At 36.2% G+C, this 22,537-nt stretch overlaps 6 protein-coding genes across 10 annotated transcripts; 2 read left to right on the top strand and 4 right to left on the bottom strand.

Annotated features, from left to right (window-relative positions):
- Nucleotides 1-1,832, top strand: LOC105434678. The gene is made up of 2 exons (XM_011651616.2): nucleotides 1-857; nucleotides 1,276-1,832. The coding sequence occupies exons 1-2, from the start codon at nucleotides 309-311 to the stop codon at nucleotides 1,384-1,386; spliced, it is 660 nt and encodes a 219-aa protein (XP_011649918.1). The 5' UTR covers nucleotides 1-308; the 3' UTR covers nucleotides 1,387-1,832.
- A 20-nt stretch (nucleotides 1,833-1,852) lies between these two features.
- On the bottom strand, nucleotides 1,853-6,996 carry LOC101220107 (two-component response regulator-like APRR1). Of its 3 annotated transcripts, none has more exons than XM_011651603.2 (7): nucleotides 6,441-6,996; nucleotides 6,147-6,358; nucleotides 5,646-5,807; nucleotides 5,119-5,252; nucleotides 4,650-4,826; nucleotides 3,644-3,734; nucleotides 1,853-3,445 (listed from the first exon to the last, which is right to left on the bottom strand). In XM_011651603.2, the coding sequence occupies exons 2-7, from the start codon at nucleotides 6,316-6,318 to the stop codon at nucleotides 2,508-2,510; spliced, it is 1,674 nt and encodes a 557-aa protein (XP_011649905.1). In that variant the 5' UTR covers nucleotides 6,319-6,358; nucleotides 6,441-6,996; the 3' UTR covers nucleotides 1,853-2,507. The 3 variants fall into 3 exon arrangements, with proteins under 3 accessions (XP_011649905.1, XP_011649915.1, XP_004137419.1); XM_011651613.2 differs by having other exon boundaries at nucleotides 6,147-6,354; XM_004137371.3 differs by having other exon boundaries at nucleotides 6,147-6,335.
- A 783-nt stretch (nucleotides 6,997-7,779) lies between these two features.
- On the bottom strand, nucleotides 7,780-9,447 carry LOC101220656 (pentatricopeptide repeat-containing protein At1g05750, chloroplastic). The gene has a single exon (XM_004137541.3). It carries the CDS (start codon nucleotides 9,445-9,447, stop codon nucleotides 7,780-7,782), a length of 1,668 nt encoding a protein of 555 aa, XP_004137589.1.
- Nucleotides 9,448-9,744: 297 nt separating this feature from the next.
- LOC101219871 (ribulose-phosphate 3-epimerase, chloroplastic) lies at nucleotides 9,745-13,396 on the bottom strand. The gene is made up of 11 exons (XM_004137370.3): nucleotides 13,257-13,396; nucleotides 12,925-13,167; nucleotides 12,188-12,302; nucleotides 11,919-12,059; nucleotides 11,720-11,833; nucleotides 11,134-11,212; nucleotides 10,691-10,800; nucleotides 10,523-10,579; nucleotides 10,363-10,432; nucleotides 10,163-10,275; nucleotides 9,745-10,032 (listed from the first exon to the last, which is right to left on the bottom strand). Exons 2-10 carry the CDS (start codon nucleotides 13,038-13,040, stop codon nucleotides 10,226-10,228), a joined length of 852 nt encoding a protein of 283 aa, XP_004137418.1. The 5' UTR covers nucleotides 13,041-13,167; nucleotides 13,257-13,396; the 3' UTR covers nucleotides 9,745-10,032; nucleotides 10,163-10,225.
- A 730-nt stretch (nucleotides 13,397-14,126) lies between these two features.
- Nucleotides 14,127-17,234, top strand: LOC101219153 (galactoside 2-alpha-L-fucosyltransferase). 3 transcript variants are annotated; one of them, XM_031880297.1, is made up of 3 exons: nucleotides 14,133-14,333; nucleotides 14,421-14,690; nucleotides 15,551-17,234. In XM_031880297.1, exons 2-3 carry the CDS (start codon nucleotides 14,450-14,452, stop codon nucleotides 17,011-17,013), a joined length of 1,704 nt encoding a protein of 567 aa, XP_031736157.1. In that variant the 5' UTR covers nucleotides 14,133-14,333; nucleotides 14,421-14,449; the 3' UTR covers nucleotides 17,014-17,234. The 3 variants fall into 3 exon arrangements, with proteins under 3 accessions (XP_011649884.1, XP_031736157.1, XP_004137415.1); XM_011651582.2 differs by having other exon boundaries at nucleotides 14,127-14,690; nucleotides 15,554-17,234; XM_004137367.3 differs by having other exon boundaries at nucleotides 14,134-14,690.
- A 2,532-nt stretch (nucleotides 17,235-19,766) lies between these two features.
- Nucleotides 19,767-22,409, bottom strand: LOC101220421 (NAC domain-containing protein 100). The gene is made up of 3 exons (XM_004137540.3): nucleotides 21,018-22,409; nucleotides 20,643-20,920; nucleotides 19,767-20,553 (listed from the first exon to the last, which is right to left on the bottom strand). The coding sequence occupies exons 1-3, from the start codon at nucleotides 21,205-21,207 to the stop codon at nucleotides 20,023-20,025; spliced, it is 999 nt and encodes a 332-aa protein (XP_004137588.1). The 5' UTR covers nucleotides 21,208-22,409; the 3' UTR covers nucleotides 19,767-20,022.
- Between the last annotated feature and the right edge of the window lie 128 nt (nucleotides 22,410-22,537).

The raw sequence follows: 22,537 nt of genomic DNA, 5'->3' as shown, positions 1-22,537 counted from the left end.
AAAGAGAAAATGAGAAGGATTGATGGAGGTTGTTTTGTTTGGGCCTTCTCTGTTTATGGATATGGACATTTAGGGTTCCAAAAAGATCAAAGATCTTGAAGGGGAATTTTGGATTTTGAAGTTTCAAGTGTGAGGGTTACTCCTGTAATTGTGTTCTTCTAATGGATAAACTCCATCTAAGGCCCCAATTGGAATGGAACAAATTCGAATTCTTTGTTTGTTCCATGAACACAGCCCATATTTCTTTGCTTTTTCTAACTCATAATTAATCCTCCATTTCTCATTTCAGTGTTTGGGTCAGCGTGTTAATGGCGGGTGATGAATCCAGATCGGTTTTCGACTGGGGAGACTTCCCTCCATTCACTTCCCATCACTCCTCGTCAATGGTGGTGATTAGGGATTCTCCTCCCAAGGACGATTTCTCTGTTTTCCCCCCTTCAAAACACGAGAATCTACAGCCCCCATCGCTTCAAGAAGACGAACGAGAAAGCTCAGTTTCGTTTCAATCCAATTCGCCATCCTCGTCTTTTAGGTCGTCTCACTCCTCTTCATCCTTCTCGTCTTTCTCATTTTCCGATGACGAGGCTTCACACCCACATTCACCCAAGCCATCTGATTCTCAAATTCAAAAGCCCATGGTGGCTTCTAGGTGGCTGCTTTTGGGGGTTCAGATTCTACGACCACGGATTACTGCAATGGCTTCCACAATTTGGTCCAATGCTGCTTTTTGGCTGTTTTCCCCTGCAGGAAGGATTGGGTTATTGGTGACTCTTTTGTGGTTGTACAAGAGAGCTCGTAAACGCCGTTTGCGTCGAAGTTCTGAGCAATTGAAGATGATGATCAAGGAGAAAGACGAGGTTTGTCAATTTATAATCACCGAGTGTCTGTGGTAATGCCTGTTTGAATTTGGACACGCCCCTGTATTATGTAGAATGGGTATTAGAGAAGATAATTACACTCGTGCTTACACAACATGGCGTTTCCTAATTTAAAACAACTAAAATTTTGACACCATCTTAAAAATATAACTTAGCATTGAGTCGGGTTGTTTGTATTATACATAAAAGTAAGTCATCTTTGCATGTGGGAGGCATCATAAGTAGTGAAGTTGTTGACTTTCTCGGTATTATCTTTGTTCCCCTATACTTTTAGCTGGTCCTCTTCACTGTCAATTTAGTTATCTGTAAAGCTGATAAGGTTTGGATTCTTCTAGTTGTAGATTTATTGATTCATACTTGTCTGATAGATTCTGGGATTTTTTATTTCTTTATCCAGAAAATCAGTCATCTAATGCAACAAGTTGCACAATTGAATCGATCACTGATATTAGCTCAACAGAAAGTACTGCCTTCAAATTGGAAAATGAAACAAGATGGGAATGTTTAGCTTGTATCTCAGAGAGAGAGAGAGAGAGATACAGCAAGAACAGCTATCTTGAACCCCCGCTCCGTCACCGGCTCAGATTCTTGTTCTGTTCAGATTTATTATACTATAGATGGATTCCAGTAGCAGCTAATTGGTGAACCGAAACAAAAGCTCCAGTCTTTGCAGTGCGTTGAAGAACAGAGCAAGAGTACAAGACACCATCTAAGCCTCGAAGGAGTGGAGTCTGTTTGTGCTGCACAAAAGCAAGTTATCAGTTCAGAGCTGGAATGTATACAGATGATTTTGTATTGATTTTTTCATTATTTGTGCGATTCAAAGTATTTATATTGTCAGCCATTTATCAACTTGGTTTACTGACTGGGAAGCTTATTCTTATGCACCGGTGTATTTGATTTGTAAATAGATTTGTTAAGTACTTTTTGAAGAAATATGAGAGATCTTATGAAGATGTTGGCTGTGCTGGAACTAGAGAATCAAGTTCCTATTTTACATATAATTTTATATTGACACAACTTTAATCAGCTTTATCAGACAATACAATGAAAATAGTTCATACAGTTTTGATAAAATTGGTCGATCTTTCGATGCAGATCTATCACAAACTACATAAGTTGAGATTGGGAGTAGGTTAAGATCTAGGCTTCATTTGAATGAAATTCCAAAAAGCTATTCTTCTCTGCAAATGTCCAATGTTGGCCGATGTATTTTCGATGATTGATTCGACCCATTTAACACCAGGGAGTTGATATTTGAAGTGTAATTTGGCCCTCAAGATCCGTGTGCTTGGGCACTCCATGAGCAGCAAGACCGGATTAAATTACTCTCACGAGAAATCGTTTCTAGCCACCAGTACTCAGGAAGGCTACAAAGACCTGGTGCAGGCAAATGGACATTTGATCTCTTGCCAACATTGAGATTGCATGTAGTAAATATGTGCACTTGCTTGCTTTCCCTGGATAAAAATGGTTATGCATTCTTCATAATATTCCATCGGATCCATACAGGAACGAGTAATGATCATAAAGCTTTAATAGCATAAGTTTCAGGTATTCCAGGGATAAGTAATGCCACCGGAACCATTCCAAAATGAATTTCCTTGGTCACTTGGCAAGCATATTTTTCTAATATCCTGAACCGTCATCCTCATGAGAAGAATCCCTTGATAGTAGCTCCTCCTCCTCGTCTTCATCCTCAACATCATCAGCAGATGCAGGCTGTCCGTTAAGATCTACGTTGACACCATTTACCTTTCTTACAAACTGGCCACGCACACGCGGCCTTCTCTCAGCAAGCCGTTTCCTATTAACATACCTAATCTTTTTGTCAAAACAGCGCTCCTTCCTTTTCTGCCTAAATTTAATCAATGCTGCCTCTCTTCTATCAAATTTGTTAGACTTTGCTTCATTGGAAGATGAATTCCCAAGAGATGGCCATGAATGAGTATTAGTGGTAGTTGGCATTTGACCGGGTTGTAAACATATGTTCATAGGGTAATAAGGATAAGATGCCACCCCACTTACATTGGGAGGGCAATGGTGAAAATGACCATACTGTGACATCATTGCCGCATGATTTTGCATTTCATGCAGGTTGTTTTGGTAAATTTGCGCCGACATCATACCTTCTGGCATATAAAAAGGATAAGCAGCAGTTTGCGTTTGCACAGGAAGGCCTGAAATATCAAGTTGAGATCCATTTCGAGAGTGCAGAAGGACTTGAGAACAATTTTCTTCATTGATGTTTCTTTCCCTGTGAACGTCTGTGCCAGCAGGTGGTGTACAAGATCTCTCCACTGAAAAAGAATCAGGAAAACTAGTACTGCTTGGGTGTTCGTCTCCTTGTGAATGGCTTTCCAAGGCCTCCCCAATTTCTTGTATTGGGGGAAGACGAACCGCACGCTGACTAGTTTCTTGATGATTTTCTTCCAGCAAAAGTCGTTTAGTACTGTCTTCAATATCTACTGCCTTATTTTTCACAGTTCTTGATTTGACATAGGTAAAGAATGCGGATGATTCCCCAATCTTTAGTTCACTCTTTCTGGGACATGAAGAAGGTTGCCCTGCAAGACGTCACAAAAATTATTATATTACATACTGAAAAAAGGTAGAAGGAACAAAAAGTTAACTAAGAATCAACCAACTATTACACAAGATTTATCACATATGTTTCCAGCAGAAGTGACGGTATTTGCCTGCTTCTGAAAGAAACTTCTTCGACAAATTTAATCATGAACACGTCGATTTGATCACTGGCTTACCTGTTCGGCGCTCACTAATTCCAGGTACATCTGGCTGATGTTGCACTGAATGAACAGCAGGAGGCTCTACAATTGTGGCGGCAATACCAGGCTGAAAAATGAGAGTCAATGAATTGAAATTAGGTTCCCATTTGAGGGTACAATGTAGATGGAGTCGATAAAATAATGAACAAATAAAAGAAAAAGAATTTCCATGTAATCCACTTCATAATACTAGGATAAACCCATCAAGAATTTGATAAACTAGTCTGTACTCAACCTATTTATGATACTACTAGTTGGACAAGTACGGGAATTTAAAAAAAGAAAATTTAAAGTCCCAAATTGAGGGAATTCGTCATTATGTCCAACTGTGTCTTTGTATCCTTGAGTTTTATGACGTTTAATCATAATTGAAACCGACCTATCAACTGTAACAAGGCCAAGCCAAAATCATAATATATAATATTTCATCCATAAACCACTTCTTTGTATTATATCAAACATTAATTACACTTTAAAAAACTTCGAAAACCCCACCAAGGAGCAGTCTGATAGCAAGGACATGGTGCTTGGGAGAAGTTTTAAGAGGTCTTGGTTTGAACCGCTAGATAGAAATTGTGAAAACCATTGCTATCAATCAAATTGAATTAAGGTGCATAAAGTCCCAAGAATTGCTGCAGTGGAGTTATTAGAAAAATAAAGCATTATTTTCTAAGTGATGCACAATCTACTTAATGAAAGTTGATATGCATAAGAAAAAAGAAAACACAAATGAACATCAAAATAGTATCGCTTTATTAATAGATAACTTCCTACATTTATCCAAAACTGTAGGCAAAGTACAATTTATTTAGCATTAGAAGCTCAAGCAGTCTTACCTGTGTAACAGTTAGCGATAGATAAGAAGAGAGAAATTTACGCACAAAACATCCCAATACTTAATATTGCATTTATAATTTCAAAACTTAAAAGAAAAATCATTTCCTTACCAACAAAAACCCTTCAAAAATCATATTATACAAACCTCATCTTCTTGATGTGTTGCAGGCGCGGTAATTCCCATTTCCGGATTGGTGCTCCTACGTGACTTGTCATCAGTGTCATCCGAGAACAAAGTAGTACTATTGGTATTAGCATCACTTGGATCTGATGCCACCAAATCAAACTCATAATTCAAAATATTTTTTTCCGCCAGTCCAAGCTGTCATCACAAACCAGATAGAATGCTGTTAAGATGAAATTGTGAATATTTTTGTACGTGAAAAGGAAGATGTCTGCAGACACCAAAAGCTAACCAGTGAGATACTAGGGAAGTAATAAATAACCATGATATACAAACATCATCAGCAAAGGTTCAAAGGGACAATGCCATAGATACTTCAATTGCATATTTATTTGCAACTAATGTGCAACCCAATTCTATTTGGAAAACTACTACAAGGAAGAACAATGTAAATGTTTGGAGTAAAAAAAATCTCAGTTCAAGGAGGCACCGTGCGTCTTCTTCTCCACATGTGCGTCCACAAGTTTAATAGCTCATTTGTCCGTAAAGGCTTTACAAGATAGTCAGCTGCTCCAAGCCTCAAGCACTTAACGACAATAGGGACCTCATCTTGTGTTGACATCACTTACAAAGCAAGACAAAGATAAAACAAATAACGGAGAATTAGATCATTCTCTTGATCTAGAGATACTTAGGGTGTGTTTGGTTGAGATTCTAAAGTGTTTAATTTTGTCAAAAAACTATTTTGAAAAAAAATGGTAGTGTTTGCAAATTAAAATAATGTATTTTTTAAAAATTTATTTATAGAGTAATCTATTTTGGAGAAACCTTTAAAAACCAAATTCATGTATAAACACTTATAAAAAAGTTTAACCAAACATTAAGTGTTTAAATTTTAAACTCATTTACAAAGAAGTGTTTAAAAGGAAATGTATTATTGAAAAATATTTTGTTCTTAATTCAATCCAAACGGACACTTAAGTGTGATGAGTTGGCAGTTAAGAAACCAGAACTTACTGATAACAGGAATGCGTCGGAGCTCTTTATCTCGAGTGATATACTTCAACATTTTCATACCTTTGGCCATTGGCAGGTCAACTTCCGACAGTATAATATCAATTTCAGGTCCCTCTGCATTCAAAGCATCGATGACCTGCCTAGCTGAACTCACGGAGATGACTGTCAACAGAAAAGAAAACCTTGCATCAGTAAAGTAGTTGACATTTCTGTCAATAGCTAGTGTTGCTGTAGAAAGTTTAGGAACAGTGAACAAATAAAATAATAGATACCCGTAGAATAGGACAATAATGATATTCGCATTGTAACAGAAGATCTTAGAATTAAACACAATCGCATGGTACCTTGAGCAACTTCTAGATACCGTAACCTAATCCAAGTCTTAAATCTCAAAAATCATAGCTGAAATGACTACTTATGATGCAGTACTTTGAATCCGGACGATTCTATTAAAAGGAGAAAAAAACAAAGAAGAAAATAAAAAAGAAGGGAAACTTGTACCCTGGTAGGAACATTTCAAAAGAAGCTTGAAAACCTCCTCTGAACTTTTTGAATCATTATCGCACAGCAAAATCCTCACTTTGCTCCTGTCTATAAACCCATCTCCCCCATTCTTTCCACCGCTACCACAGCCACCACAATCTTCGTTTAAATTGAGCTCCTTGCAATCCATAACCGGTAAACCAGAACCTACACAAAACGCGATTCCCTTCCTAAATACAAACCAATCAACTATAGACCACAGAAAAAGAAAAAGAAAGGAAAAGGAAACACACAAAAAGGTTAAATACATACTAGAGAAATTCCATCCACAGTTTCGTCAATCTTCCCAAAGAATCCAAATTAGGGTTAGGGTTTCGATCACTAACTTCATTCACGTATCGGAAGATCACCCATCTCATCAAACACCAACCACATCAAAATCAAACCAAAAAGAAAACCCAGTTAAGAACTCATGAGACTGTGGAACCAGTTAATTAATAGAGCTAAGTTGTACAAGCAATACTCCTCCACAAAGGGTAACACAACTACTTCAGAAAGATCGGAGAAGCGAAGATCAGAAGTGACCACCAGAAATCAATCAAAAAAAAGAATCACTTCACCGAAGAAGGCGCACGTTAGCACACAGATGGATGGGATGCTCTGTGGCGTTTACGGCGAGCCGCGAGCGAAAGGCAAAAGAAGATTTTTAGTCAGCCACCGTAAATGCATTTATCTACAAAGCTTTGGCTTTGCCTCTGTTTTTGGATTTTTTTTTTCTTTTTCCCTTTCCTCTTTTCGCAAAAACAAATATCTTTGCTTGATCAGCTTCCCAGCTAACATGCACAGCCTTGATCAAAAATGGTGGAAGATGAAGGGGTGAGATTGATTAAAGATGAAGCTCAGGATAGCAAAAGAGAGAGAAGAGATAGGGAAAAAGTGCAAAAGGGGATATTGGAATCGTGAGGTTTGGATAGTTATGTAGAGATGGCGAAGAAGCCACGTCACCTGCAGATCTTCACCAATGAACCAAATGAAAGGTGACCCATTTCCATTTTCTCCCACCAAATTATTCTTTTCACTTAATATTCTAAAACTTACTATTGGTGGACCACAAGTGTTGCCATTTGACGTGGCATGCCAGCACTGTCCAGCCAGCACTGTCCACGTGTCCCCCCTCTCTCTTTGTTTTTTTTTTTTTCTACTTTTTCTTCCTTTTCTTAAAAGTATACAACTTTTCGAGATTGGGTTTGCTAATTACTGCTTTTCACGAATTTACACTTTCCACACACTTGAATTTTTAGTTAGTTTTCAAAGCTTTGTTTGGTTTTTTTTTTTAAAACTGAAGTTTACAGATCAAAACATTACCAATAAGTCCTGAATAATTGCTATGAACACAGCAGAAATAAGAAAAATCAGCATACCTTGAGTTCATGGAAGCTTTTATAATTGAAACTTCCATTGATCTACATACATTTGCATTTGCATGGTTTTTTCAAACAGAATGAGATTGAGAGAGCTATGAGACCAAACGAATGCTACATTCAGCTTCTACAATATGTTGCAGCAGCAAAATAGCAATCTTACCAGAAGTCTTTCTTCATTGTTCTCCAACTGTGTCTCTTAGACACTAATAAATGCTTCTGATATTGTCTTAGATTTGCAGCTCTCCCATCTGGGTTTGTCTGGTTATGTTACCAAGCATTTCGTAAATTAAATTCACATCCTTATGAGTCTCTTCCCCCACCATGAAACTACATAAGACTCCATTAATCTCGATCCAACTTCTTCCTGAAGGTTTCTTCACTCCTATGTCGTGCATGTTCCGTCTGACGGTAGCAGTGTCTTGCCAACGACCGTCTGCAGCATAAACATTAGCTAGGAGCATGAAGTATCCAGCAGCTTGATTGTTGGGATCGATTTCGAAAGACAAATGTTTTGCAACATGGGATACGATCTCGTCATTCTTGTGAAGTCTACAGCCACTGAGAAGTGCTCCCCACACAGCATTGTTTGGCTTCATTGGCATGCTTTCAATCAGACTCAACGCTTCAGTCAGTAAGCCTGCACGGCTCAAGAGATCAACCATGCATCCATAATGCTCAATCTGCGGGATAACTCCGAAAGTTTTGTGCATAGACTGGAAAAGTCGAATACCGTCGCTGATTAAACCGGCATGACTGCAAGCAGTGAGAGCTCCAATGAAGGTGATCTCATCAGGTCTGACTTCATTTTGACCAGAGCACAACATCAACTGAAAGATTCTAATGGCTTCTACTCCACAACCCTGTTTCGCAAAACCAGTGATAATGCTCGACCAAGACACAGTGTTTCGTTGAGGAATTTCTTCGAACAGCTTATATGCTAAATCCATAGCACCACAACTTGCATACATATGTATCAGAGCATTGTTCAAAGACACCAATACTGGGAGGTGTCTACTCCGCCATGTTCTTTCAACATACCCATGAATCCATTTTCCCAATGTCAAGTCTCCCAATTCAGCACAAGCTGACAATGCAGCCACCAATGCCACCTGATCCAATTCCACACCGGCCCTTCTCATTTGATCAAATAGTGACAAAGCTAGCTTACACTGGCCATTTTGAGCAAACCCTGCAACCATTATAGTCCATGTCCGGACATTCCTTTCAGGCATCTCGTCAAAAACTTTTCTAGCCCCATCAAAATCACCACGTCTAACATACCCTGCAAGCAAGGAATTCCAACCCACGACATTTGAGTCAGGCATTTCATCAAACAAGTAAAGCGCACGCTTAAGATCAAAATCCCCTCCATCTCCACCATTTGCATATAAATTGATCAAATTCGTTCTGACATACAAGTTGGACCAATACCCATTCACTAAAACTCTCCCATGAATCTGTTCCCCTTCTCTGAATAACCTCGACCTCACACACGCACTCAAAAGAAACGAATACGTGAACCCATTAGCTTCAACTCCCGCCAATGTCATTCGTTTGAACAACTCAATTGATTTTTTTGACGTTTTGCTCCGCGTATGGCCTTTAATTATCTGGTTCCACACAGTCGTACTCGGTGCAGTTATGTCCTCAAATACTTTCTGGGCACTTCCAAGAGAACCAAAAGAGATATAGAGCGACAAAAGATGGTTAAGGATGTAATTTTTCTGGGAAAAGCCGCTGACAACTATTTGCGCATGGGTTTTTGCAAGATTACGAAAAGAAACACAGGACTTCAATACAGAGAAAATAAATTGTTGCCTAACTCTAGAGCTTCTTCCAATGGCGGAAATGGCGGTTGCATTCTCTCTCAAAATCGGCACAATACGATTGGACATCAGAAAAAGATTTTGATCTTTGCCTTAGTCTTCAATATTTATAAAACTCAGAATTCTGAACTTCAAAATTTTGTGTATTTTTATCAGATTAAAGTATAAATTTAAGAGACAATTTTAAAATTTCCATCTCTTCAATTATAAGATAAACTCAAAGTATAACTCAAATTCTTTAGGTTCTTTTTTACATCAATATGATCAATCAATTTTGAATGGTCAGCTTAGTCTTCCTTCATATATTTTGTTCAATTGTTCACAAGATTTAGATATGAAATAAGTTATCAAAATAAACTACAGAAGTAGATTTAACTTTTTTATTTCTTTATTCTCATAACATGTTTTAAAATATCCTAAGAAGTTTCGATTGGACAACCAATATGGAAAGTAGAATATTATTGTTCTTAAGTTCATATTATTGAATTTGTACTCAAATTTATACTGGGATGTTATAGTACATAACAAATCTTCAAGTGGCAATCTACAGGCTTCTTTTCACAAGGAATAAAACTGTGGAGGTGGCAACCATGGCTGAGATATAAGAGCTTCAAGAACACAATGTTCTGCTACCTGTGCAGTTGGAGATTCTCTCTGCATTTTGAAGAAGAAAAAAGTGGAAAGATCAGGGGGCATCATAGGAGGAGATGTTGAAGATTGTAAAGAAGCGTAGCTGTTCTCCATCGATTGAAACAATAAATACTTTGTGCGATGAACAACTTACATGGGGATGAATAACACAACGATACTATCAGCTGAAACAACTCAGATCTTGTACAAGTCACTTTCATACTGGAACTGCTTCCGGCCTTTTGCTTGTTTTGATTCCTTTTATGGCTGTTCAAGAACGATTCGAGGGGATATTTTAGTTAAATTGTTCAAATAATTTGTGAAGGGGAATGGAAGGAACTGTATGGATCATACCCTCAGCATAATCTTTGGCTCCAAAAACAGCAGAACCTGCAACTAAAGCATTGGCTCCAGCCTCGATGACCTACATTCATGGTGCCAATTGAAAACTTGCTTTGGAAACTCAAGTAAAAAAAAAAAGTTGGTGTTTGTTAGTAAATATTATTGTATGCACCTTGTATGCATTGGCTGGACCGACTCCACCGTCCACTTCAATCCATGGGTTCACTCCCTACAACAAAGAAAATGAAATGCCAATGCGTTTGTAATCCTCATAATGCTGGGAAAGAGAAGTGCATCAGGAAAAAGTTACCGAAAAAGCAACCAAAAGGGGAAATTGTACCTTTTCAGCACATAATCTTCTTAAATCTGAAATTTTCTTTACTTGGCTCTCAATAAAGCTTTGCCCACCAAAACCAGGATTTACCGACATGATTAAGACCAAATCAACCACTGTGAACACACAAAGAGCATTGCTGATTAATTCCTCTCATTTTGTTCACACAAATACCAAAGCATATTTGCCTATCATCTCCTTTTTGTTGTGGTAAATGATATCCACTCTTAACCTCCAAATGGCTTAAACAAGCTTAACTCTCTTATCCAATCAACCCCTACTTTCTTGGTCACTTGTCTACCCTAAATTTACGTCAAATTTCTTTTATATAACACCACAGAACTTCAAAGCTCTCAACAGATAATATCATTCCCAAAGTTCCAGATCTTTTAATAATCCTCAGAGAGGAATATCTCAGCAATTATATAGGGTGAGAGAGAGGGAGTCACCGTCAAGGACGTATTCTATTGTGCTGAGTGAAGTAGCAGGATTTAAGACAACTCCAGCTTTAGCTCCAAGACTTTTTATCTGAATCATATTTGAAGGAATAGCCATTATGAATATAGATACATGATCTTTCCTTAAAATGCATGAATTCCGTCTAACAAGAAAGTCATTTTCATTGGCAAGTTAGCAAGCAACCCTTTCTAGAATGAAGCAAAAGGGAATTTGGAAAACAGCTATGAAGGCCTATAAAAGCAGTTCAATCCAAAAAGTTTCAGAAAATAAGAACAGTAGGAACACTTGTACTCTTGGTATAGACAAAAAAAAAGAGCTTTGTTGATCTTTTATTTTTAAGTTTAGTCTTCTGATTTTTTTTCAAAATAAAAACAACTAAAAACTAGAAACATGCAGCTAATTCTGTATTGCATCACAGAGGCAATCTTACTTAAGCACGGACGGGAACACACAGTTCCACTGTATTCTAAAGAACATGTTGATTTTGCAGTTGTTTCTTCATTAAGAAATACATCTTAATAGGATTGAAAACATGCAGCTAATTCTGTACTTGCGTCACAGCAGAGAGAATCTTACTTGATTAACGGTGCGATGCAGATGGATTGTGGAAGATTGCTCACAATGAACACTGACAATATCGGCACCAGCCTTTATAAAGTCCGGCACACGCTGCTCAGGCTCCACAATCATCTATAATGATTTGAGTTTATGTTAAAACAAGTGCCTAAGAATCACTGATAACAACAAAGAGAATCATAATAAGAAAGATGCCTACCAAATGCACATCTAAAGGAAGATCTGTCACGGGTCGTAGAGCATCAACGACAAGAGGTCCAATTGTGATATTTGGAACAAAACGGCCATCCATTACGTCGACATGAATCCAATCACAACCTGCCAGTTCCACTGCTTTCACCTACAAAAGATGAGAATGTCAATCTAAAACACCATCTGCATAAATCTCCAAAGCAGTTTGATTAATTATTTGGGAGTGCAGAGCAAAACAAACTAAAATAATGGAAAGATCAGATCACTAAACAGAACCTGCTCTCCCAATTTGGAAAAGTTGGCAGAGAGGATTGAGGGAGAGACGATGATATCAGATTTGGAGAATTTATCAACCCGAGCTGAAGCTTTCACCACATTTCTGAACCTTCTCCTAGAAAATTAGGAACAGAAAGTAAATAGGAGCACAGAAGATACCAAATAGTTCTTCATAAACATAAACAGAGGGACTTATCACACAGAAAGGTTATGTAACTGAGTTGAAAGTGGAACCAAAAAACCCCAATGGTTGTCACAAAATCTCCCCTATTTTCAATGTAAAGAGAGGGGACTTATCACACATACAGAAGGTCTTGCAAAACACACAAATCAAATAGATAAGAAAGAGAATTTGTCACACCCACCCCAAATTACCCTATCTAGCCTGGATGTGGCATCTCGACAATAGATTTCAACTGAAATATGGAATTCATTGTCAAACTCTAAAAATGTTAAAGAGACTAAACTATCACCTGACCTCATACCATGAGGTCCATGATCATGAATCAGAAGACAAAGGGAAAGTCGAACCTACCTCTCAATTGTAATTCCATAAACAAACTAAAATTACTTAGGAATTCCTAAATTCAGGGCAAGCAAAAGACACGAATCCTAGTTCAATTACAGTCAAGTATTCACAAAGGTTGAGAGATTGATAAGCACGGCAATCTAAGAAAGCTTAAAAAGTTCAAACAAAGAAATAAGAAAAAGGGGCACCACCCCATGAATCAAATTACCTCGAAACGGTAAGAGATGAAGGTTGAGAGTTAGGTGGTTTCTGAAAAGTGAGACCTCCGATAAACCCACTGACTTGGGATTTCATAGTGGATTGACATAATGAAGCAACAGCCATTTTGGAGTTCCACCGAAGAACCCTTTTCTGGGTTTAGGAAAGATTAGGTAAGAATTCAAAGAATGATGATAATTTGTTCTTCCCTTTTCGTTCCCTCCAGCATGAACAATGTAAAGGACTGCCAAACCTAACACAAAAGAAATTGAAATAAATGGAAAAGCAATTAATTAGAAAAAGGGTATGAGAAAAATGAATGGATGAGGATGGTGGGCGTACCACCAGAATTCAGAGATTGCTTATCGACAATGGTTGGCCTTCTTCCATCTTGCTGACATGGGAGAGAGAGAGAGAGAGACCTTCAAATGTCTTCTTTTTGACGATAAATTTTAGATTTTGACTTCCTTCTTCAACAAATTTTAATCTCAAAGTCCTCATTTTTATGCTTTTAACTTTATTTCATTAGTAAATTTGTGTTAAAGCCTCAATCATGTAGACCTTTACATTAGAAAATTTTCATCTTCATTTTCTTTTATCTCTTAATATTTCTTCACGATAACATAAATTTCTTTAAAAAGTGAGTATTAACTTTAATTCTACAACGATCGAAATAGTATTTAAACTAAAAATTGAACTATATAATTGATGGGAGGGAAAAATGTATCCATATATCTTTTCAAATGATATATTATAGGACCATTAGCTCTTAAGATAAATCATGATATTAAGTAGTTGGTACTAGACTAAATGTGGATGTCACTTTAATGCAAGGTTAGTATCTAATAATGTATGGAAAAGTCCTTTATCTTCAACTAATCAATGTTGTTAATATGTATGAAAAAAAATATCTCTTCTCTGTTTCAATATATCTAAATTAAACAGCAATTAGCATTAGTTACCAAAGTAATCAATTTTTTCAAGTGAGAAAAGTGGTTTAGTATCTATAACTTTTCAAAAAATGTATATAATTATTCCAATCAGGTAGTAAATCTTAACTAACTTTTCAAATCTTCTCAAAATTTGAATATCCCTAACAAGTCTTGTATCAAAATTTTACATTTTTCTAAAAATATATATGCTAATTTAGAAGTTGTTTAAACTTTAAATCTCAATCTCTAATTCGAAAAAGTTAAATCTAAGAGCGAGAGATTTGAGTATTTGAGTCTTTGAATATATTTGAGCTTTTTGGTTGAAATGAACTTCTTATTTTGGAAGATTTCCCAAGCTTTTCAACACCGACAAAACAGGAATTGATTTATAGATAGATCACGAGTTGCTTTATTGGGATATCTTCGGTTTATTTGCTTACACTGAGACAAAATATGCACATTCGGCGATCTTCATAGGCCGACACAGGTACTCTTGAAAGCCATCTGTTTTTCACTACCCTTTTGCTCCAAACCAAGTTTAAATCCATGAACCGGACATTCAATTCATACCCAGATGAAAACTATGCGAATGTTAGGAGATCCATGAGGCAGACTGAGGATGATCATCACAAGAACCTATCGGACAAGGATCCGCACTTTGATTTCAAGAGCAACCATGAATTGAAATTTGGGTTCAGTTCGATTCGAGTAATGGGTATGTTTGTGGTTCTGATGATGTTCATTTCTGTGATATTTTCGGTCTCGGTGGTTTTTAGAGATCCACCGTCGGATGCTGTAATTGAAGGTTCAGATGTGTGGATTCCTCAGTGGAGTTCTGACCCAGGTATTTGATTTTGAACTTCTTGGAAATTACTGCATGTTTTTTTGCCTCTATCTTCAAGCTCTGTGTTTGAGGCATTGTGTTGTGAGTTTCAGTTTGAATTGCTTTTCATTCGTTGTCTGTCAAGTGCTAGAAGAGCCACATTGCATTCATTCTGTTTGTGAAATTGACTGAATTAGTATCAGCGTTTAAGCTCTCAAAATGATTTGGAAATTTGTGGGAAGCGTCTTAAATATGGCATTCCAGAAACATTCTGACAACAGTTAGATTGAACTGCACCAAGTTTATTACAAATGCAGCACTTTCACTTGCCCCTACTCTTATTTTATTTCCATACATCATTGTCAGTGGTGTTTGAGTTCTGGCTTATTCATGCTCTGTTGACTTTTCTTACTCTTTCTTCACGATGGACTGAACCATTGGAGAGGAAGAATGAGAAAAAAAAATTCAAGACTTCTGCTATAATGTGCTGAGATATGTAATCTAATGATTTGATATGCTGATTTTTAGGAAATTAGTTAAAGCTGTAAGTAGGCTTTATAAACGGTCTTCTCCTGTTAGGCTGTTACCATTTACACATCAGAATGCTTTCACTACTTCGGAGGTTAATTTAGTTTTCGTTTGCTTTTTTATCCAAAGATGTTGCATCATATATGTGTAAGTGCGATTGACATCCTGTTTTTCATTTTGCATAGGTCAAGTTCCTTCTTTGCTATTCATAATTTCTCTATCTCTATATTGTATACTGCTTTTGCTGAATTCCAGTAAAAGGTGGTCTAATCTTTACCAGTATGAAATATGCACTTCATTCCATGTATAATTTGTTGGCTTTCTCTTATCGTCCTTTTATTATATTCTTTCAGTAGATTCTAAGGTTGGAGATCTTCAAACAGTTGTACAGCCAGTTGATAAACTGCTTAGTGGCCTTCTTTCTGCCAAACATGTGGTTGGTTCTTGTCTCAGTAGGTACAATTCAGTTGCTTATCAACACAAGCTGGCTTACGAACCCTCTGCTTACTTACTCTCCACATTGCGGGGTTATGAAGATCTTCATAAGCGTTGTGGAGTTCATACTGAATCTTACAACAAAACTTTGGAGCAGCTTAGGTCTAATGGTAGTAGCAGCCCCTCAGACTGTAAATATCTTCTGTGGATTTCCTTCAGTGGATTAGGGAATAGAATACTAACCCTTGCTTCAGCGTTTCTTTATGCTCTCCTCACAAATCGCGTTCTTCTTGTTGACCCTGGAACTGACATGGCTGGTCTTCTCTGTGAACCATTTCCTGAGGTTTCTTGGTTTCTTCCCCAAGATTTCCCATTAAAAGATGACTTCAGTAGTTTCAACCAGAACTCTCCTAATTGCTATGGGAAAATAATGAAGAATAGCATAACGCCAGATTCAAGTGGAATGATCTTGCCATCTGTTGTTTATCTTCATTTGGTCCATGATTACGACGATGATGATAAGCTTTTCTTCTGTGATCAAGACCAAGCTCTTCTGCAGCAATCTCCTTGGCTTGTTATGAAAACAGACAATTATTTTGTCCCATCTCTCTTTTTGATCCCATCATTCGAGAAAGAACTGAATGATCTTTTCCCAAATAAAGATACGGTTTTCCACTTCTTGGGTCGATATCTGTTCCACCCCACAAATTCGGTTTGGGGACTGATTACGAGATATTATCACGCTTACTTGGCTAGAGCTAGCGAAAGAATAGGCATTCAGATTAGAGTGTTTGATACAGGAACTGGACCTTTTCAACACATTCTGGACCAGGTTCTGGACTGCACCATGAAAGAGAATCTGTTGCCACAAACCGAGAGGCAAACGTATGCCATTGATCCAGTTAGTAATCAAAAGTCAAAAGCCGTGCTGATAACTTCATTGAGCGCTGGTTACTTTGAGAAGTTAAGAGATATTTACTGGGAGAATCCAACAGTAACGGGGGAGATAATTAGTTTCTACCAACCAAGTCATGAGGAACACCAGCAAACTGAAAAAAGTATACATAACCAAAAGGCATTGGCAGAGATGTATTTGTTAAGTACAACTGATGTATTAGTCACCAGTTCATGGTCGACCTTTGGATACGTGGCTCAAGGTCTTGGTGGTCTGAAGCCATGGATATTGTACAAACCCGAAAATCGTACTGCACCGGATCCACCTTGCCGTCGAGCCATGTCCATGGAGCCTTGTTTCCATGCACCTCCTTTCTATGACTGCAAGGCTAAGAAAGGAGTGGACACTGGTAAGCTTGTTCCTCATGTGAGGCACTGTGAGGACATGAGCTGGGGACTTAAGTTGGTTGATGATCCATATGATTGATTTTGCTGCTTATGTTGTGAAATTGTTGTATTGAACAAATTTTGCAGTTTGTAGACTACTGTAGAAGATCATTAGTTTACTCAAAACAAACTTTTGAAGTTTCCCATTCCATTATTAGAAATGTTGGAATGCCCTATGTAAACCATATTTCTGAAGAAAGCTTTGTGAAATTAAAATCTTTGATGAAGTTTTGGATTGGAAGAACCTATTTTAAGGATAAACATCCAAGAGAAATACTTTCCCTTAGCCATGCATGGGCCTATAATCTCATCCAAAGAAAGGGAGAGATGATGGTTTATCAATACTTTCCCTTTTTCTTAAGCTTAATATTCTTAGCCAATACTCAACATATGTACCGATCTCATACTTTGAAGGCTACGAACAAATAAAAATGTCATTTATCAAAGCTCTTTTTACGAAGAAATTATTACGAACATTTGGCAGTGTGGATTAAGTCTTAAATTAGTAAAGTTTTTGAGCTCTTTATTCTTTCACTCCTAGAAGAACATGAAGAAGTTCCCCACTACCAACCCAATAAAGAAAGATGTTGAAAGAAAATGACAACATTTACTGAAAAACATGTCAAAAGTGACTTATCTGTTTTTTTCTTGAAAAACAGATAAGATAGCTTATACAATATAAAGTAATAAAAATGAATAATCAAGATGTAAAAAAAGAAAAGCAAAGAAGAAAAAAAAATATAGTATAGTGTAGAAAGAAATGGATAGTATTGTGTGGAAGAGGGGGGGTGGGGGGTTAGACATATCACATTATGAAGGTGACAGTGCCCTTTGATTTTGATTCCATTATTATTCTTTAGACCCTCTCTTATTGACATCTTTTGGAAGAGGAAGATGTGAAGTGATGGGATAAAAACAATCCCAAACCTTTTTTCTTTGAAAGAGACTCCTTATACATATATATAACTTACTCTCCAAAGATATAAACCTTCAAACCCTAATTTCTAGTTTCTTCTTCATCTCTTTTCTTCACGAATTTTATCTATTTGTTTAGTTTTCCTTTAGTTATTAGGTTTCATATCGTCATATTTTCACTTTTCATTTCTTAAAGGTAAAAACTAAATACCAAAGATGATCAAGGATCAATGAAAGAATTTCAAGTAAGAGTATAGAATGTTGAAAGTTATGAACCAAACGAGAACAAAACTTAAAATCTAAAACAAAACATTTTGAAACATAAAGACCAAAACGAAGAGATTAAAAGAATATATACTTTTTTAATTAGTTTATCATTATGATCAATATTGGTAAGCATAGTTTAATATGATGACTTGTTAGATGACGTTATGAAAGCTTTATTAAATAAATAGTTGAGAGTATAGTTAACTTAAGTTTGTGCATTTAACCTAACATACATAGTTTATACAAAATGATAATGTTGACAAAGGTAGGTTTTAAAAAAAAAAAAGGTTAACAAGGGACCACTAATATGTATTGGTTGTGAGTGCTTTACAACTCTCAATAAATCATCCAACTTTAACAATATAAATGGATGTGTATTGAAAATTTTTATGAGAAAATAGAAAGTGTATTCACTTTAATTTGGTTTCTACACCTCTACTAAAAAACATATATACATGTATACCATACTATACTTTATATATATATATATATATATATATATACACAAATACACTTTGTATAAAAGTTGTGGAATTTTCTTAACATGGAAAAATGGATAACATTCATCATTTTCCACCACAACACACTCAAAGGGAATATACTAATAAAACTACTCTTCATTTATTAGGAATTGAATGTATTATTATATTAGATGAAATCCATGGGTAGAATAGAACCATCCTCTTTACCTTGTTTGTATACCCAAATAGTGTTATGTCTACTACATAAGATTGTATGTATTATGTGGGGCTTATGACGTGATAAGCATAGGTAAGACTTATAAATGATTTAGATACTTAGTTGTTTAAATGATTCTAAACATCAATTATAATTATTTGTAGAAGTGAAAAATACTATGTTAACTCTTGCAAACACACGTTAGATTTATAGTGATTCAAGTACCAATGTATGCTTGTCAAAGAACCACTCCCATGTAGATAATTTCTTTGTGCATGTTTCTCAAGTAGTTGATTTGATCGCGTTAAAAGAAAGTATAGTTTTTTTTTTCTTAAGGGAATTTGAAGACTTATAATACACCTCTTGTAAACTAAACTTCAATTAAGCATGATTTTCTGAGAGAATTTTTTTCTACATTCGTGAGTGTCTAGAATAGCTAATGTGCACTTCGTCTAATCTCAGAAGATAACTTGCACAAAACCGTACAGTATTTGAGCATCATGTTAACCTACGACCTCTTAGATTCATAAATATAGTGAATTAGATCTACCAAGGTTGGTTTAGAAAACCATAAAAGGTTGATAACAAAAACATAGAATAGTTAAAGGAAAATAAGGAAGTGATGATATAAAGTTGTAGGAGTGAAAAATGTAGATATAAAAAAGAGTCAGAACTTAAATCTTAATTACAGTTCACTTGATGAAAGCATATGTTCTCTGTCTTTAGTCAAAGCGATTCGAATTTAAACTTATATAGAACTCCTAAAAGTGATCCAAACTCAACTCAACATGTGTCATCCTCACTTGATATAACCATCCAAGTTTTAAACAGAACTTAATCATACTCAAACTGAATCATAATCATTCAAAATTGTACTAATTACTTTACTCAGTTATCATGTAAAGATCAGAATATGAAAGCGAACGATCACACTTCGTTTTTGAAAAAGAGAGAAGATGGAGACAGACCATCCATTATCCTTATCATATCATATTGATATTCATTCAACTTCTTTAACAATAATCTCAACATAAGATCTTCAATGGCTACGAAGCCATTAAAGTACGGCTTCAACCTCACTTTCACACAAACAAAACGAACTCCAAAGTAGAAAGAAAAGAAAGAAAAAAAAAAAAACCCATTTACACATAATTCATCTATTGAAAGGCAGCCATCTTTTTGAGTTTCTTTAGTAATTCCACACCATGGGTGGGTTCATCAATGGCACGGTTGAAGCAGAAGGATTGTGTTGATTTTCAAATGGTAATCGAACCATTTCGAGATTCGAAACAACAGAAGAGATTTCATTGTTTATATCAGTGGTTAGACCTGTTTCTTGAGAGACACTGATTCTTCCATCCGCTTCTGTTCGAGCCATGTTCTGAAACTGTAAATTTAAAGGGAAAGAGATGGATTGGGGATTGAGTAATGAAGTGGGCTGTGTGTTTCTTGGGAAAATTGTGGGGAAAAAGGAAGAGAAATTGAAAGAACAATCATTTATTTTAGGTAAGGTTCTTTGAGAAGAATCCATGGTGTTGGAGAAGCAGGGCACGTGAGCCAATTCAGAAACTGGTTTGATCTTAAATGGTGATAATGAAGAAGAAGAATCCTTCAATGGCGGCAAAGCAGAAGAACAGGAACCCAATTTAACTAACCCAGAAATGTGAACATTTTTCCCTCCACAACTCTTCTGAAACACCCTCGAGATCACCCATTCATTCTACAAAATATGAAGAAAATAACGGAAAGCTCAATAATTTCAAAAGATTCAAAGAGAAGAAGAAAAAAGATATTGAAAAAGGTCTGTACCTTTGCAGTGTTAGGGAGATTAATAACAGAGGCTTTCCCTTCCAGCCTGAATTCATGCATAACCCAGTTGGATTTTTCACCTTTTGGAGCTCTTCCACGATAGAAAACAAGAGTTTTCTTCATACCCACAAGAATTTTTCCTCTATAAATCTCTTTATCTTTTCCAGTGGCTTTCCAATACCCTGATTCAGTAGCTCTGTTTGTTCTCAATCCAGTTGGATACTTCCTATCCCTTAAACAAAAAAAGTACCATTCCCTTTCCCCCATTTTTGCTTTCCCTGAGAAACCCACAAATAAAAAAACCCAACAAAATCAGATAATTTCAAGGAATGAATGAAAGAAAAAAAAAATGGTACGAGAAAACAGAAATCTTACAGGGTAAATCCCAAGGCTCAGACTTATTGAGATCGACCTCTCCAATGGGTTTGCAGCAGAAATTGGAGTCCACCACTTTCTTACATAGATAGTGAGAAATAAGCTCTTCATCAGTTGGGTGAAATCGAAATCCAGGAGGCAAAACAATCTGGGATTCTTCAAGAACGGGGGGTGCGATGTTCTGTTCCATAATTTGTGTGAAGAAATGTTTGGTCCGTTGACGAATAGGATCGGATCGGATGGTAGGAAGTTATATAGTCCAATAGAATAAGAATTTAGGGAGATTTATGAGGGTTTTAAGTGGGAAAGAAAATGATGGGTACTCTCAATTTCAGGTTTGATTGAAGTTGTGTGGTGGGTTCAGAGCTCCTTGCAGAAGAAAACAAAAACAGAGAGAGATTATAGAGAGAGAGAGAGAGAGAGAGATAAGAAAGAAGAAAGAGATGACTGAAAGTGAAAAGGAAAAAAGAAAGAACAACAAAAAGAAAAGGAAGGAGAAAGAAGAAAGGTGGAGAAGTTGAGGTTATGGGGGAAAAGTGGAGAAGATTGAGAAACATGAATGAAGTGTAGTGAAGCTCCATAAAATAATATGCTACTTAACTGACTTTCCTATTTCCCTCACACAAATGGTGGCAAGCCACGTAACTCCGAACACCCTAAATTACAAGTTTAGTCATCAACTTATAGAGTCGGTTTAAAAGGCGAGAATGTAATAGACTCTCGTGTATGATGAAATTGATGAGAATGATAAGAAGTAGAAGTAGAGTCTAATTGAACACATAGAAAGGAACGGTAATACGAATTACAAATCAAGATTAGAGTGTATTATATCGGTTTATTTAGTTTAACTTTTCGATAATTGTTCTTCCATATCTGTCGATTGTCTTTGCATTATTTTTATTTAAAAAAATGTCTAAATTTCTACTAAAGTTTTGTTCAACTAGGATTTAAGAAATGTAATAAAATAAAAACATGTAATGAGTCACTTTGTATATTGGGAGGAATCTCACTCTCTTAATCTTGAATTTAAAATGAGATTTACATATGTAGTCACTTTCATTCCTAATAAACAAATATAGCCTACAACTATTTATGGTTGATAGCAATTGGAATTTTAAATCATACTTTTCATTTCATTGGTTCATCTGCCTACTTGTGTTCATAATGGAATAACCCATCCATTCTCATCTCATCTTTCTCCATTAACTTCCTTCATCTTAAATTATAACCCTATTACTATATACTATTACTTCACATAATCTAAAATGTAACAATACCATCAATTGATAATCAAGATAAAGACAAAATTCAACTGTTGACCAAGCCAATGCTGCTAATAAACAAAAATACACTTATACAAAACTACCTGCTTTTTAAGGATAAAATGGTTATAAAAGAGATGTTAAATGATTATGTAAAACAATAACCTTATTGGCAAAAATATCCTTAACTAAAATAATTAATGCACAAAAATAACTAATCTAATACTTGTACGGCACCCTTTTTTCCTCATAAGAACA

Source organism: Cucumis sativus, chromosome 1 (assembly GCF_000004075.3).
Source record: "Cucumis sativus cultivar 9930 chromosome 1, Cucumber_9930_V3, whole genome shotgun sequence".
Taxonomy (NCBI): Eukaryota; Viridiplantae; Streptophyta; class Magnoliopsida; order Cucurbitales; family Cucurbitaceae; genus Cucumis; species Cucumis sativus.
Note: the sequence above shows the minus strand (reverse complement) of the source record. Positions and strands in the feature narration are given on the sequence as shown.

Excerpts from the sequence above, each read along its gene's own strand:
- LOC101219153 (XM_004137367.3), top strand. The coding sequence starts at position 14,393 with ATGAACCGGACATTCAATTCATACCCAGATGAAAACTATGCGAATGTT. Across the intron at positions 14,691-15,550 it reads TCAGTGGAGTTCTGACCCAG|TAGATTCTAAGGTTGGAGAT; the intron begins GTATTTGATTTT and ends ATATTCTTTCAG.
- LOC105434678 (XM_011651616.2), top strand. The coding sequence starts at position 309 with ATGGCGGGTGATGAATCCAGATCGGTTTTCGACTGGGGAGACTTCCCT. Across the intron at positions 858-1,275 it reads TGATCAAGGAGAAAGACGAG|AAAATCAGTCATCTAATGCA; the intron begins GTTTGTCAATTT and ends TTCTTTATCCAG.
- LOC101219871 (XM_004137370.3), bottom strand. The coding sequence starts at position 13,040 with ATGGCTGTTGCTTCATTATGTCAATCCACTATGAAATCCCAAGTCAGT. Across the intron at positions 12,060-12,187 it reads TTTCCAAATTGGGAGAGCAG|GTGAAAGCAGTGGAACTGGC; the intron begins GTTCTGTTTAGT and ends CATCTTTTGTAG. Across the intron at positions 10,801-11,133 it reads AATAGAATACGTCCTTGACG|TGGTTGATTTGGTCTTAATC; the intron begins GTGACTCCCTCT and ends GTGTGTTCACAG.
- LOC101220107 (XM_011651603.2), bottom strand. The coding sequence starts at position 6,318 with ATGGATTGCAAGGAGCTCAATTTAAACGAAGATTGTGGTGGCTGTGGT. Across the intron at positions 5,808-6,146 it reads TTTGAAATGTTCCTACCAGG|TCATCTCCGTGAGTTCAGCT; the intron begins GTACAAGTTTCC and ends TTCTGTTGACAG. Across the intron at positions 3,735-4,649 it reads CAACACATCAAGAAGATGAG|CCTGGTATTGCCGCCACAAT; the intron begins GTTTGTATAATA and ends CTCATTTTTCAG.
- LOC101220656 (XM_004137541.3), bottom strand. The coding sequence starts at position 9,447 with ATGTCCAATCGTATTGTGCCGATTTTGAGAGAGAATGCAACCGCCATT.
- LOC101220421 (XM_004137540.3), bottom strand. The coding sequence starts at position 21,207 with ATGGAACAGAACATCGCACCCCCCGTTCTTGAAGAATCCCAGATTGTT. Across the intron at positions 20,921-21,017 it reads TGAGCCTTGGGATTTACCCT|GGAAAGCAAAAATGGGGGAA; the intron begins GTAAGATTTCTG and ends TGGGTTTCTCAG. Across the intron at positions 20,554-20,642 it reads ATCTCCCTAACACTGCAAAG|AATGAATGGGTGATCTCGAG; the intron begins GTACAGACCTTT and ends CATATTTTGTAG.